Source organism: Phallusia mammillata, chromosome 6, assembly GCF_965637545.1.
Source record: "Phallusia mammillata chromosome 6, kaPhaMamm4.hap1.1, whole genome shotgun sequence".
NCBI classification, from domain to species: domain Eukaryota; kingdom Metazoa; phylum Chordata; class Ascidiacea; order Phlebobranchia; family Ascidiidae; genus Phallusia; species Phallusia mammillata.
The window spans coordinates 3125636-3141045 of NC_137257.1; the positions used below are offsets into that span (position 1 = coordinate 3125636).

The following is a 15410-nucleotide window of genomic DNA, read 5'->3' on the forward strand; positions in this document are numbered from 1 at the left end:
CAATTAACTACCGCTTATTGTATTGTCTTAAAGTTTTCGACATTTTGTTGCTCTGTTTCTGGTCGCATAATCTGAGTGTGTATTAGACTCACTTACGTACAGCCTCGCAAATACGCATTACCTTTTAGATTGTATTTGTCAAAAGCACACAAACTGCACGCTAAGCCGGCAAAAGCTTTATACAATTCAAGCCCTTATTGGACCAGTGGTTATTAAACAAATTGCACCTCCCCTTTTGGTATTTTTAACGAATTTATCCCGAATGCCCCATTTAGAAATGCAAACGGGCCTTTTGGGGCAATGGCGTACATTTGAGAACCACTGATCTAGACCTAGTGCATGCAAAACTAATGACATTCACACAAAGCACAAGCAGATACATCAGAAACTACAAGCAAATTAGTGTGATTGCTTTTCCGTTAACAATATCGTTTTGCAAAAAAATTTACAATAGATGTTATCTTTTTCGAAAAAAACTACATTTGCTGTCAAATATTGTGGTTACTTTTTATTTAACTTCGATTTATCAAGTGATTTTGTGGACTTAAATAGCAATGCTGTTTGGAACTCTGGATGGCAGTAGGAATTTGTAAGGGTAATCCAACCCCTCGTTGCGAGCTTTTATCTTAGCTTCGAGTGCTTGTAGAGCTTTCATGTAATTCTGCTGAATCTCAATGATTTTCTGCTCTGTGAAGAGACGCTCCGGAAATTGCCCCAAGTAAACCTGAACAACAATTTAACAATTTTGAAGCAGTGTGCACTGTCTGCAGCTTAACGATTTTGTTGTTTGGCAATTTTCGTATCATTCACTATGCAAACGACCCAAAACAACAGAGATTCTTTTGGGTTGTGTAGCTTTTAGCGATGTTGTAGTATCGTGTGTTTTTAAACTATAGTAAGTTGCCATATGAAAGTAGCTAAGAATAGAATAACTTTTAAAATTTAAATTTTGTGAGCATGATTTGTCGTTCTCATGAAACTATATGTTGCTTTGCGATTGTCTTACTTAACTGAGCTATGTTCGCTAGTGGAAGTTTACGTTCAGTGCCATTGTTTCCATTTTATACACAAATCCAAATTTATCTTGTGGGTTTCGATGTCTCAACGTCTATTTGTGGCAATAGTTGGCCCAACAACCCAAAAACCGATCGCTTGTTAATAGTCTCACAGAATTAAAACCATTGGTGAATAGCTTTTGACTACCAAGCAATGATTACCTCGTTGGGTGAATACTCAGAAAGTGCAAACACCACTGAAATGACAGACCCCGCCATGAATGAATCTGGGAGGCTATCCAAAATCCGTTGTTTGTTTGCCTAAAAATAAAAACGGTTAAAAATCACTTTCAAATAAGCGTGGTTGCACTTATTTCATAACTTATTCAACGTTTTAATTGCCAATATCTTTACTTATTTAAGTTTGTTTTTGGTCACTCCTATTTGTTTTTTGTGACTCGAAGCAATATTGTACTGCGCCACTTTTGTAACTTGTGACTGATATAACTTACCATTCAAATGTATTGATATTTGTTTATCCAAATGGTACCATTACTTAAAGTCATAAATTTTTTTACTCACATCTCCTTTTTTGTGTGGAGACAGACGCATAGAAAGTGGGGCATTTGGGACGAACTTGTAAGTCTCGAACTGACCAAAATTGACAGCAGCGTGTTGCACAGAACTTGTGAACATCAGTATAAGACAAATTTCAATCTATAAAAAGCAATTGCTGTGTTGTTGGGTTTGTTGTTTTTAAAGTCTTTCATACACAGGTTGTAATGACAGCTGACATGTCACTTTATTTTCTAATCACAAATAGTAAAACAAACGCAAAACAAGGCGCAAAATTAGAGCTACATTGAAGTCTATGACATGCAATTCAACAACCTTTGGAAATGCTCAATTTGAATGCTACAAATCGATATCGATATACTGCAGTGATATAACACCATAGTGTTTTTTTTTAATAAGTGTTTCTTACCAGTTCATCGACTGAAGTCAGGTTTTCTGGCATTCCCTTTGTGTCGTTGTCTTGCCAACCAAGACCCTCGTTGGCGACTTCTTTTGCCCAAAGCTGCAGCTCATAATCTTTTACAACGTCCTGAAAGGTGGGCATCAATTAATACGGGGTAATCACCACTATTACTGCTACTAACGCATATTGTAATAGTTGATAGTACTATAGTTGAGTTTGTGGTTTTCCATAATGAAGGCTTAATTAGTTCCAATCTTGTCATCCGACAGACACTTCATCAAGCTTTTATTTAAAAAAGTTCATTGAAGAGGTTAGTCTAGACGCAAGGTTTTTAATCTTATCACCTCTTTACCCTTGTTAAAATTAAATGGCAAAAATTTAACCTACATCATCACACTTGTAGTAGTAACGAATGCATGCACTCGCGTATTTCTCCATGATCGTCCACTGGTCAAGTGCATCGTCTCGGTAATAGTAGTTAGGCAGAAGGGTTGCATCGTCCGTCCCTACAAAAGAGTTTGTTTGTTTCAAAAATCTTCTAAACTTGTAGTGTTGTATGCCTACTTGAACAGATAAATGCTTTTTTGAAAAAAAATAGAAGTACGCCCACCGAATTTTTTGAGAAGTTTTGGAATGTGAAGGCTTTCGATGTTGAACGTTTTGTAGATTTTTTTCGTCAGTGCCAGCGCCTCTGGAAAGGCAAACATATGTTTACATTATGCATTGACATCAATACAGGGCTGAACATTTGAACACATTAAAGAGTTTTTACGAAGCTTTTTTTGTCATGTGCCCAAGTGGTTAACACAACAGACTTATGTTTATGGGGTTCTAATCCCATTTTGGTCGCTTGTGTTTCCTTGAGCAAGGAACTTTGGCGGCGTTGCCTCAACCCAGTGGTCCCAGATGAGTAAATTGAAGTCACTAACTGCTCTACTCGAAAAAATCAAATAAAAAATGATCAACGGACTTCCAATAAAAACACACAGCTTGACGCGGACTTATTGCGAGCATAACGCATTCAGGAGTTGCCTGATCACCTAGAATATAGTTGAAGCAAACAAACAAACCACTGCCTGTAAGATCACCAGTTACTAACTTGTGGAAATCCCCTTTCCAGGAAGAGCCTTCGATGACAAGAGCGTAACTCTTGCGTCATTGTTGATGCACGAAACTGTACGAAGGTGGGGACGCAGCAGTTTGTAAATCGGATGAGCACGTGGCAAACATCGGAACAGCGCCACACCAAAAGGTTCCATAGAACCGTGCGTTTCCAAATAGTGGTAGATCCACTGAACACATTCAATTGCGTTATAATGGCAGATAGTTAAATTAGCTATGTGACCATACCTCATGCATGTTGCTCTGTGAACACCGTAGGTACATCTTGGCAAGCAACCAATCCGCTTTGCGGTCGTTACGCGTAAAAATGTAATCCCGATTACCAGGAACCAGTTGAATTGCCAAGGGCAGAAATTGACCTTTGTCGTTGACGTAAAAGAGTCCAATGCACTCAGCACAGTAAAGTTGCTCATTTTTTAAGTAATGCTCCATTCTCTCGACTCCGCTGAAAACCTCCGAGAAGTCGACGATGTAGATTTTACCTGCCTGTTGAGAGGTATATAGCCAAGAAGTACATTACTGTTATTTTAAGAACTTTGACTTCTTTTCAAAGGATATACATCCTTCCGCCATTTACGATTTCCTTACTTTTATGCTTTTAACAATTTTTTTGTTGCGATTTCTTTGATTACGGTTTGTACATAACACCAAACCACGGTTGTTTCACGCTTGGTTTATGATTTTAATTTGTACCTTCATTTCACCCTCCAGGGTTTTGCCTGTTCCAAGAATCGTATCTACGTCACTATTGTTGATATTACAGTTTGATGGCAATGACGTGCACCGTTTGAAGCAGAGTGGAACAATTCCGTTTAACGTTTGTCTGCCGGTGCTATAATCCGAAAACCAACTGCAAATACCAAATTGCATAATATACTGCACAAGGAGTCCTAAAAACTTTAATGTGGTTATATGTACTTACTCATCCAAATCTATTGGTTCCTCTCCTGCCATTGACTCGTGCTTGTACAATGAGTGATAATCTGTTAACTCGTCAATTGGCGACATGATGGCTGCAATATGCATACATTTTTCTGTTTTCAAACTGATCATACTTTTTGAAGTTTAGTTTACAATAGAAGCAAGTTGAGTTGTGATATTTTCTTTTTTTAACATTTTTGTTTTTGCGAAGACGTAGCATTGTGTCATAAAAAAGTTCGTTAGTACGAATTATTCTACGTATATTTCCGTCTCTCACACCACATAAGTGTTTACTAACGGGATTGTGCGCCATGCAGGGTGTTTATTTGGGCATTTGGACTTGCCATGCTTCTTTAACAAAAACAACCAAAATTGCTTTCAAATATTTATCTTTTTCTATTTGTGGATATGGAGGCATTAGAATTTTAAAGTCGATTTGACTGGCAAAGCTAAAACTAAGCAAAAAATCATTTACTTGACTTACTTTGGATAGTGTCGAATATAGACTCGGCGAGCCCAGCTAGAGCGGTGCCCACGAAGTGAGTTGCCTTAACCTTGTCCTGTTGAAATATTCTCGGGAGTTGAAAACGCGTGGCACCTTTGACGTAACGGGGAAGTCCCCAGCTGCTGTCACCTTCCTTTGGTTTCGGAATCCATTCAAATTTCTTGAAGTTTTCGGCTATCTCATCAATACGAAGTTTCTTTATCTTCGGGTTGGTGATGTTTTGTGGGAGTTGAGCTAAAAGGGAAATGTACATTTTCGTTGCCAGTGCAAATTTATTTGACTAAAAGGCACTCTTTGGCCTCCCAAAGAAGTTTGTTTTAGCTCTTAAAAATGTGTTACCAGATTTGGACGAGGCAACCTTGTCTACTGACTTAACAAAAACATAATTTGAATGTAGTGAGATGCGTGATGAGAGGGTTAAACATGAACAAGAGTGTTAAACATGAAGGAGATAGAGGAAATCGCAAAAGACAGGAAAAGTGGAACAATCTTGCTGCCCAATGCGCCCAAGAGTGCGGGAAACTATAATAAATAGTGACATATAATAATAGTCTACCCAAGTTTACAAACTCCCTCATCTGTGACTGCGCCGGCGCCCGGGTTTAGAAGCGATAATATATGACAATACAGTTTGCAGAAAACATAAAATACCATAATCGAGATTTCTACGAAAGAAAAATTCCAAGTAATACAAGCAAACAACAAGTCAGACCGAGAATATGTGAACTTTACCGTAACGTTAAGTCAAGCGAAAACGCCACAAACCCAATTTCCGTGTTGAAATAACCTTTCATGAAATGAAAATTGAGTTTGTATAAATTTTTCGCTGCCAGTCAAATATGCGTGGGTGGGAACAAAAAATTGTGGCTATGCATAAATTTGATTGAAACACCGGATTTAAAAATCAAATAATTTGCAACGTTTGCTGCGTTTCTTTGTAATTTACTGAACCGAATGATGACCGGAAGACCAATATTTATGCCCTCTGGCTCCGCCATATTTTAGTATTGTTAAACAAGACCTCTTTGGCCAAGAGGTTTCTGACAATTTCGCTTAAGTAAACATCGAAATTAATGCAAAACATGTCGAGCATTGGTTAGGTTTTTGGTCTCTATAGTTTTGTTTTATTAACAGAATGATTACAATAATTACTGGGCCAGGTAAATACTCAAAGGTACTTGTAATATTTTTGAGTGTTTAAGACCCATTTTTTTCTCAGAAATTTTTATTTTACCTTTTGTATTTCAAAAAGCATCAGAGTAGTGCAAAATTTTACGACTTGATGTGTTATAGGCCACTTTACTTAACAAATGTCACAAGGAAATGCAAATGAAACACAGGCGAGACGCATGAGACCTAAACTTTGACATACCCTCTCCTCTGGCCACATCAATTTCAGTTGTAATCCAATCATAGATGGGGAACTCAGCTGTTTCCACACCATGTTCCACTTTAACCATGTTACACATCCATTCATCTTCACCAAACCAAGATGACAACTCTGTTGATTGTTGAAAAAGAAAGTGAATTTTTTTATTTACTGTTGGTCAATGAAGTATTATTCTGTGGTTTCACATAAACTTATGATCCCATTTAAGCTAGGGGTCGGTAACCTTTTTTGTGCCGGGGACCGGTTTGAAACTGAAATTTTATATTACTGACCGGCCTTTTGAAACCACACATGGTTAGTCCGGAAAACTAATTACGGTTGTTACAACTTTTCAATGTGAACCTTGAGCAAGACGGACCGGCACTGGGCCGCGGGTTTCTATATTTACCTGATTTCATTACTTGGAAATAGTTTTTAGATATTCACACATAAAGTTCCGTTATAACTTACTAAACCGAATGATGATTGGTAGACCGACGTCTTCGCAAGTTAAATTGTAAACATCAGTTTTTCCGGGCTCGAAGTCGTCATGCAGGAATTTATCGAGTTTTAGCCAGTCGGTGGTGACGATGGTGTTGTCCTTCTCCCCAACCATCTGAAGGGACACTGTGGCGTTTGTGCCGGCCTTAATCGACGTATCAGAAGTCTGTGTAAAAGAAGATGATATCCTTTCTCAAAAGTTCTACTTGCTATTAGCTTATTAGAAGCTGACGAATTTTACTGAAAAACATGTCCTGCGAAAAATTCAATCATAATTGTTTAAAGCTTTTGCTCATTCGTTTTTTTGACATTGCTTATAGTTCTACGAGGCATCAACGGAACATTTTGGTGCAATTACTTATTTGACGTCGTTTAATAGGAAATTAAACAAACAAATTCGACTTGCATTTAGCGTTAGACTTGCTCACATATTTTCTTTAACTTACCGACACTGAAACTCTGTAAGTAGTTTTCATTTCTTTGCAGTGCAATCAATCACTTGTAAGAGCTAATTGTTTATATTATCTGCACACAGAATAAATCATGTACCCAAAGTTGAAAGCACAGAAATTGAAACTCTCCACTTTTTTACGCCAACTCAAGCGGTATAAATAATATTATAACAAAATGCTTTTATAAAAACAGACATTTCCTTTTTGTTTCAATGAGTTTGTTCTTTGGTATTCGACGTGAAAAATGGCAGTTGAGCAACATAGGTTTCCATCAATGTATTCTATACTGACCAATGCTTTTTGCAGTTATAATATTATTTTTTTCCTGGTTTCTGTCTTTGTCTAAGTCCTTTGCATGTTTCTGAAATATGGCAACCTGTACTTAGCAACAAAACAAAGGTTCTAAGATACTCTCAGTAGTACCACGAAAAGTCAAATCTGCATCAAATTTCACTGAAGTTAACATAAGTGTCCCAAACTTTGTTGCGAGTTGTTAACTTGCCACTTTCAAAAAATATTCCTGACATCCAGCTAAGTTTGCTCCTGAATCTATATTCGTACCACGCCGGCCAACCAATACATCACCACGCCTGGGCTGAACAAAGATCGCTAAACAAGTTCATCAATGCGTTGGGGCAAACCGACTGAGCGAAGAGCAAACACTTCGATGAGTAAAACTCCACAAAAAAGGCGCCGACTGGAATCAGCATTGAATAGCGCTGAAACGTTAAGGCTCCAGTATTGCAAATATAGTGTACTCCCACGCATCTGTTTTCGGCTTGATATCATTAACAGACTGACAAAAATGCTCTTTGGTTTGATTTTAGGTGGGGCAATACAATTACAACACGAGGTGTGGAAATTTAATGCAGATATCGTTCACTAAAGTTTGATCAACCTTTGATTAAAAGTTTATGACTAAAAATCTCTTTTTTATTGGGACACGTTTTCACTTTTAAGCTACGTGGCCTCAAGCAAAACATTTATGGTTCATCCCTTTATAATGTCATTTACCTAATTCACCACTCCTACCCCAGCCTGTTGTTGTTCTTTAACGTGCAACGATTGAAATAGCCTATAAACATACATTTAAAAATGATCGTACATGTTTTTAGATGTTTACTGGTTAATGTCACACACTCAAAAAAGTTCAATGAACACATAAATATTGCTACTGTATATATTTTTTATATATGCTTATTCCCTTTACACCAAGAGCCAATTTTATGCATAACAAGTCATTTTTTGCATAATCTAGTATCGGTTTTCTATGACAAGGTTATCTCTTTGCAGAGTTTATCTTTCGAAACATTTATCATTATACATGTTGCCGAGCCGAATCGCATTCAAGGTTTTCAGCTTTGCGCAAAAACGATATGGTGGTTATTGTAAAGTGATATACAAACATAAGGCCGCTTAATTGGTAATTTTAAAGTATTTTTAGACTTTTAGTCTATTCTTCCCAAAAAATCTGAATTAATTTGTGTGCAGCAGTTGTTTGCGTCGAATTTAGACATACCAAATGTATGAATTTCTTTATTGTGAACAGTTAAACCATCAGGAGTAGTTGGAAGAAACATTCAAAGTGTATAGATCACTCTGACTTCATTGTCCAATAGTAATACATGCTGATTTCTAAGTTTACATACTAAAACTGTATTACATTCCCAGGCCATGTAGCACATTAAAAAAATCCTTTATATGACTGTACAAATCTATTAAATTTGTTTCATTAGAGTCTCTTGTGCGTTATATGTATAAAAAACGACTAATTTGTATAACTTTGCACCAGTTGGACGAACAAATTAATGAAATATGTAACTTGGTGTATGGAACGTATGTTCAGCATTAACTACAAATTTCCCCGTAATTGTAGTTCTATGGAAAAGCTTTGCGTGAAGTCACAAGTCACCTCAACCCAAAACCTTACTTTAAATGTTTGCGGGCCATACGAAAGAAAATTTGAAACAACAGCTGCGGGCCACTTGAAATGCCGTCGCGGGCCGCACTTTGGACACCCCTGGCGTAAGCGGACAAAAAAGCACGATGATATTTATATAACTGCCAGATCAAACCCATCAAATGTTAATATATAATGATGCAAATGTATGTCTTTAATTTTGTCCTATTTCATTCAATAGCAATGCTGTTTGGAACTAAATACGGAAGGTTAATACGGAAACCACGAAAACGCAACGACCCCACCTTGCACTTGCGTGCAGCAAATTTTGCCAACCCCCTTAGTGGCAGCCAAACTGAAGTATCCATTGTAATCTACATGGAAGTTTTGCGGCGAGGCAACCAAGTATAACGTACTTGACGAAGTGCAAGAGCCCTGATGATAGGTTTATCAGGAAAACACAGCATTGGCTCCATTGGAGTGTGAAGAACTCAGTGTAGAAACAAAACCACGAAAAAGCATTGACCTCTTTGAAAGGGGAGAATTCACATGAGTAATTGCACTGTAGTTCCACGCAACAAATTTGGACAGAACGACACACACCCTTTGTTAATAGAGTTTTGGTGAGGCAAAACACATTTGCCATAACTTTCGTACAGTTGTTGAGCATTGCAACTTGTGTCTGTCGATTTTTTCTAAACATCAGCAACTTGGCATTGTTGCCCAACCGTTGCCGTTTTTTTATGCTTCACTGAAAGTCGGCTACATAAGAGTCTGTTGAGCAAATGGCGTCAAACTGCGATTAAACTTTGCAAACTCAACTTTGCACGATTTAGGTCCGCTGTTTTTAAACTACCATATCCTATTTTCGTTAATCCTTGGAGCATGCATTCCGTTTTTCACAGATTTTAGTTGATTTCATTGTTCAAAAACTTTTATTCTATTTACGTGGCATTCACTTTTTTCACTTTTTTTTAAATCACCTAACAACACATACAAATTTGAACGTTTGGTTGGATGCAGTATTGTTTGTATTGCTTAGAGCGGTCAAAAATGACAGTCATTGATATTTACATATAGCTTCCAGATATATTTACATCATATTATAGCATATAGTGCTGCAAATATATGTCTTTAATTTTGTCCTATTTCATTCAAATAGCAATGCTGTTTGGAACTCTGGATGGCAGTAGGAATTTGTAAGGGTAATCCAAACCCTCGTTGCGAGCTTTTATCTTAGCCTCAAGCGCTTGTAGATCGCTCATGTAATTATGTTGGATGTCGAGAATGATCTTTTCTGTGAAGCGGCGCTCTGGAAATTGTCCCAAGTAAACCTGAACGACAACTTGGCCTAAGTTTTTGGCAACATAAATGCCACACTATTGTCAGAGGCTTGATTTGGTTTGTTCATTTTTATCTCCCAATTTATTTACATTTAAATTAATTAAATTATTCGTTTAAGTCAGTGGTTCCCAACCGGTGTTACGTTACTACCTACTTTAACAAAGCTTTGATTACCTCGTTGGGTGAATACTCAGAAAGTGCAAACACCAATGATATAACAGACCCAGCCATCAATGAATCTGGGAGGCTATCCAAAATCCTTTGTTTGTTTGCCTAAAAGTTAAAGCTCTTATAAAAACATGGAAATGTGAGGTTTTGTTACCTTCTCTGCAAACCGTTATTTTCTTAAATATTTCCTTAAAAACCTGTTTTTGAAATGTATGTATTTCGGTGAGCTTTTTGGGCTTATTTACTTGAAGTTTATGTTCTTTTATGGTGACTGGCATAACTTCAGTGTTTTACCACCTAGTAAAGTCATAAAAATTTTTACTCACCTCTCCCTTTTTGTGTGGAGGAAGACGCATAGCAAGCGGTGCATTTGGGACGAACTTGTAAGTCTCGAACTGACCAAAATTGACAGCAGCGTGTTGCACAGAACTTGTGAACATCAATATGACACAAATTTCAATCTATAAAACACAAAATTGCAGTGTTGTTGAGTTTGTACTTAGAAATTATGGGAAAAGATTTTTGTCGGCAGAAATAATTTATATTGTTATCAGTTCTTCAAATCACAGTTTTCTTTTCACAATCACCAATCAAAGAGGGGAAAACGATGCGCAAACATGTAGATTTTAGTTGTTAACCTTTGAAAACAAACAAGATTAAACAATTCCCAATTTAGATGACGCTTTTGGTGCAGTTTAGAAATGTTTCTCACCAGTTGATCGACTGAAGTCAGGTTTTCTGGCATTCCCTTTGTGTCGTGGTCTTGCCAACCGAGACCCTCTTTGGCGACATCTTTTGCCCAAAGTTTCAGCTCGTAGTCGTTGACAACGTCCTCAAAGACAAAAATTTATTTACGGCACTTAAGCAGCACATCTTAAATCAATCATGTTTCCACTTCCTTACAAGAACCATTAAATGCACCATTAAATAAAAGTGTCCAACTCTACAGAGAGTTTGGATGAACATGTCACAATGCGCAATTTCAAACGGTTCCATACCTCATCACACTTGTAGTGATGACGGATACAAGCACTCGCATATTTCTCCATGACCTCCCAGTGGTCAAGTGCATCGTCTCGGTAATAGTAGTTAGGCAGAAGAGTTGCATCGTTCGTTCCTGCAAAAATGTTTTGTTGTTCTGTTATTGTCCCTAACATAGACCGTTAGAAAACCTACCAAATTGTTTAATCATCTTTGGAATGTTAAGGCTTTCGATACTGAACGTTTTGTAGTGTTTTCTTGTCAAGGAAAGCGCCTCTGCAAAGATAAATATGTAAATGCATCATACATTGACGTAAATTCTTATGGCGTTTACTTGTGGAAATCCCCTTTCCAGGAAGAGCCTTCGAGGGCAAGAGCGCAAGTTTTGCGTCATTGTTGATGCACGAAACTGTACGAAGGTGGGGACGCAGCAGTTTGTAAATCGGATGAGCACGTGGCAAACATCGGAATAGAGCCACACCGAACGGTTCCATACAAGCGTGCGTTTCCAAATAGTTGTAGATCCACTAAAAGTGTGAACGGTAAAACAGGGCGGATATTTTTTACACACGTCAGGGTTATAAAGTTCTGCTTTTATCCACATATCCCACCGCAGCCTAGATTTTTCTAGCCTACGACCAGCCATATGGGGATGCTTGGTGACCGGCTGATTAAATGGGCCTGGAGTACTATGATTGTTACATATGTGTGTCATGATCACTGCATCGACGTTTCATGGCTGATCCCAGCTATTATTCTATGCTTTATATAAAGTCGAAGTTTTGATACGTTTTATTTACTATTTGGTTAAAACGGTTTTGTCATATTAGTGCTGTACCTTCCTTTTATCATCTTAGCTTTGTGAATTCACCTGATGCATGTTGCTCTGTGCACACCGCAGGTACATCTTGGCAAGCAGCCAATCCTCTTCGCTGTCGTTGGGAGTGAACAGGTGATCACGACTTCCAGGAACCAGTTGAATTGCCAAGGGCAGAAATTCACCTTTGTCGTTTACGTAAAAGAGAGCAATGCACTCAGCACAGTAAAGTTGCTCCATTCTTTCGACTCCGTTGAAGACTTCCGAGAAGTCAGAAATGTAGATTTTGCCGGCCTGTTAAAAAATGTCATAACTCAAGAGGTATTTTAAGTTGCTAACTGTTTTAATTAGAACTTTAACTTGCATGTGCGGTCTTATAACCTAATTTGTACCTCCATTTCACCGTCCAGTGTTTTGTCTGCTCCAAGAATCTTATTTACGTCACTGTTGATGATGTCGCAGTTTGCTGGCAGTGACGTGCAACGTTTAAATGAGAGTGGGACGATTCCGTTTAGTGTTTGTCTACCGGTGCTTTGATCCGAAAACCAACTGTGAAAACAAAACCACAAGATCCTGAAAAAAGCCTTCTCAAAACGAACCAAATATTCCTGTTTCTATTTACTTACTCATCCAAATTCATCGGGTCGTTACGTGTCATGGATTCGTGCTTGTACAACGAGTGGTAATCCTTTAACTCTTCAATAGGCGACATGATCGCTGCAATATTAGATTATTTTTCTGTTTTCATTCGCTTCAATCTTTTTGATATTTAGTTTCAAAATGAAACAAAATGAATTCATAATTTTTGTTTTTCAGGTTAGTTTTGGCGGTGTTGTTTTAATAAAAACGTAGCATTGTGTTATACGAAAACTTATGTTTAGCACGAATAAATACAGACAAATCTGCTAATAATATATTTTATTGAGGCTTTCAAACTTACAATGTTCCTTTAACAAATGTCATTTAAAGCTTCTTCGGAAAACAAATTAAAATGTTTTGAAACCTTTCATGACACTGCGTGTATTACTATTTGTGGATATGGAGGCGTTCCAATTTTATAGTTGACTTGGTGGGTCGAAAACAAAAGCTTTAGTAAGCATTGCCCTAAGCCCAAAATCTTCACATGACTTACATTTGATGGTGTCAAATGTAGATCCGGCTACTCCAGACAGAGCTGCGCCCTCGGATTGAGTAGATTTAACTTGGTCCTGTTGATATATTCTCGTCAGTTGAAGGCTGTTGGCACCTTTGACGTAACGTGGAAATCCCCAGCCGCTGTCACCGTCCGTTGGTTTTGGCATCCACTTGAACTTGTCAACATTTTCGCGTATCTCATCGATGCGAAGTTTCCTTACATTCGGGTTGGTGATGTTTTGAGGGAGTTGAGCTGAAAAATGTGAACTGTATAGTTTCGTTGTCACTGCAAATTTGGTTAACAAACAATTTTGTTGGTTGTTGACCTGAAGGAAACAGTTCGTTTATTTCGATTGTTGATGAAATTATACTGAACTCTAATCTTTGTCCCGGGAGACTTTGTTTGTGTTTTATTGTGTTTTATTTACAGTATTTTTCTTTTATGTGTGTTTTATCCTTGGTTTATTGGAACTGAACATGCCATGTATGCCGGTCAAATGACCAGAGTTTGATACTGTTCAGTTCAGTATAATCACTCTTGGGACCGTGGTCCCAAAAGAAAATTGCTTTATTCTCTTGAAAAGTGTTGAAAAGATTTGTAACAAGGCAATTCGAGCTTGACTTGAATGTACCACATGACAAATATGAGTAGTGCCCATAGAATAGTACATAAAGCCAACAGGTGTTATTGCACTACGGCCCATGATTGAAAGCCGTAGAGACGGCCTATGATTGAAAGCCGTAGTGGTCAATAAAGCGAGTTGGAGGAGTTGCGGAAACGCTCTATTAATGCATAACACATAGAAATAAGTTATCGGGCTTTGTACGCATTGCCCAATTTTCAAAACGCAATTATAAATGTTCATATAAGTGACTATTGATTGATATGGGAACGTTAAGAACAAATCAAGCGAAAAGACCGTATCATAACACGCCTTATAAATGTCTTTCGTGAAGAAAAAATGACCTTATGGTAGAATGACACTGACATATCAAATAGAGTGGTTGGAATCAAAATAGTGGCGCAGTTACGGAAATTGGTCTGCAATACTGCTTCAGAATGTCTTTCAGCGCCAAGTTTTTGTTGTTTTTGAGGGGAGTAATGGGCCATTGTACCTTGTCCACGCCTTCGTTGGAATTTCCTTAATTAAGAAAACCAATTTATCAGAACGGTTTCTTGCAATTTCGTCTAAGCCAACATTTACAGCAAAGGAAATGAAATCAAAACATATCAAGTATCTGTCACTTTTTTTATTTAAGTGTCATTTTGAATGAGATAGCTGAATAAAAACTTTAGTGAATTCCATGCAAGAATTCTATGTACAGCAATCATTAAGTTTTTCTCGAGGCAGTGTAAAACTGTACGACTTTGTATGGGCTACCATAATCTACAAATAGACAGAAAGTAACTTGGCTTTACTTAAGTTACAGTGGGTTTAGGAAACAAATTAAACAAATACTTCACTGAACCTTCTCCTCTGGTCACATCTATTGTAGATGTTATCCAATCATAGATCGGGAACTCAGCAGTTTCCTTATCGTATTCCACTTGAACCATGTTGCACATCCATTCATCCTCACCACTCCACATTGACAAATCTGATCGTTGTTAAAAATAGAAAAGACGAATGAATATTACAATGATTCTTTTTAGGCATGTTAAAAACCACAAACCGTTCTTTCGACCCACTGGTAATTCAAAAACTCTTTGTTTAGCAATAAATATTGCTTAACGAATATTTAATTTTTTGAAAGAAAAGTCTAAAACTAATTAAGCAACAGAAATGGATCCTTCTCATACCTAAGTTTTTTTACTCATAAATTGTTAAAACATGTTTTGTTAACAGTTGAAACCAAGTTTAAAATAGTTTATTAAAGCACATATTTCTTGCCACATTAAAGTTTATGCATAACTCACTGAATCGAATGATGATTGGTAGACCGACGTCTTCGCAAGTTAAATCGAAGACATCAGTTTGTCCTAGCTGAAATTCTTCAAAGAACATTTTATCTAGTGTTAGCCATTCGGTGGTGGCGCCGTTCTCACCGACCATCTGAAGGTATACGGTGGCGTCGGTACCAGCCTCTTTGGACGCTTCAGAGGTCTGTTGAAATGAACATCTTTTATCAAAACGTTTTAATCGCTAATTAGGAACCGGGAACGCCAAACACCTTTGCTAAAACAAATGGTTCTGTAAATATGTTAACGCAGTTTTACAATG

The 15410-nt window shown here is 37.6% G+C and overlaps 2 protein-coding genes across 2 annotated transcripts; both read right to left on the reverse strand.

The window, feature by feature from the left end:
* Positions 1-117: 117 nt before the first annotated feature.
* On the reverse strand, positions 118-6480 carry LOC145232697 (allene oxide synthase-lipoxygenase protein-like; the record flags this gene model as incomplete). Its single annotated transcript, XM_080097368.1, has 13 exons — positions 118-724; positions 1218-1316; positions 1578-1712; positions 1981-2100; positions 2362-2480; positions 2585-2665; positions 3074-3266; positions 3325-3582; positions 3790-3946; positions 4019-4109; positions 4502-4756; positions 5895-6023; positions 6363-6480. Coding segments are annotated over 13 exons (1935 nt in total), but the record flags the coding sequence as incomplete, so codon positions are not given.
* Positions 6481-9797: 3317 nt separating this feature from the next.
* LOC145231958 (allene oxide synthase-lipoxygenase protein-like) lies at positions 9798-14801 on the reverse strand. The gene is made up of 12 exons (XM_080096431.1): positions 14659-14801; positions 13187-13441; positions 12681-12771; positions 12447-12603; positions 12109-12348; positions 11572-11764; positions 11433-11513; positions 11255-11373; positions 10969-11088; positions 10583-10717; positions 10263-10361; positions 9798-10078 (listed from the first exon to the last, which is right to left on the reverse strand). Exons 1-12 carry the CDS (start codon positions 14777-14779, stop codon positions 9899-9901), a joined length of 1791 nt encoding a protein of 596 aa, XP_079952557.1. The 5' UTR covers positions 14780-14801; the 3' UTR covers positions 9798-9898.
* Positions 14802-15410: the final 609 nt, after the last annotated feature.

Bases quoted from the DNA above. Each gene is read 5' to 3' on its own strand.
- LOC145231958 (XM_080096431.1), bottom strand. From the start codon at position 14,779: ATGTGGAGTGGTGAGGATGAATGGATGTGCAACATGGTTCAAGTGGAA. The intron at 11,765-12,108 runs GTGAATTCACAA...TCACACTTTTAG, and splicing joins CACAGAGCAACATGCATCAG to TGGATCTACAACTATTTGGA. The intron at 11,089-11,254 runs GTATGGAACCGT...TTTGTCTTTGAG, and splicing joins ATCACTACAAGTGTGATGAG to GACGTTGTCAACGACTACGA.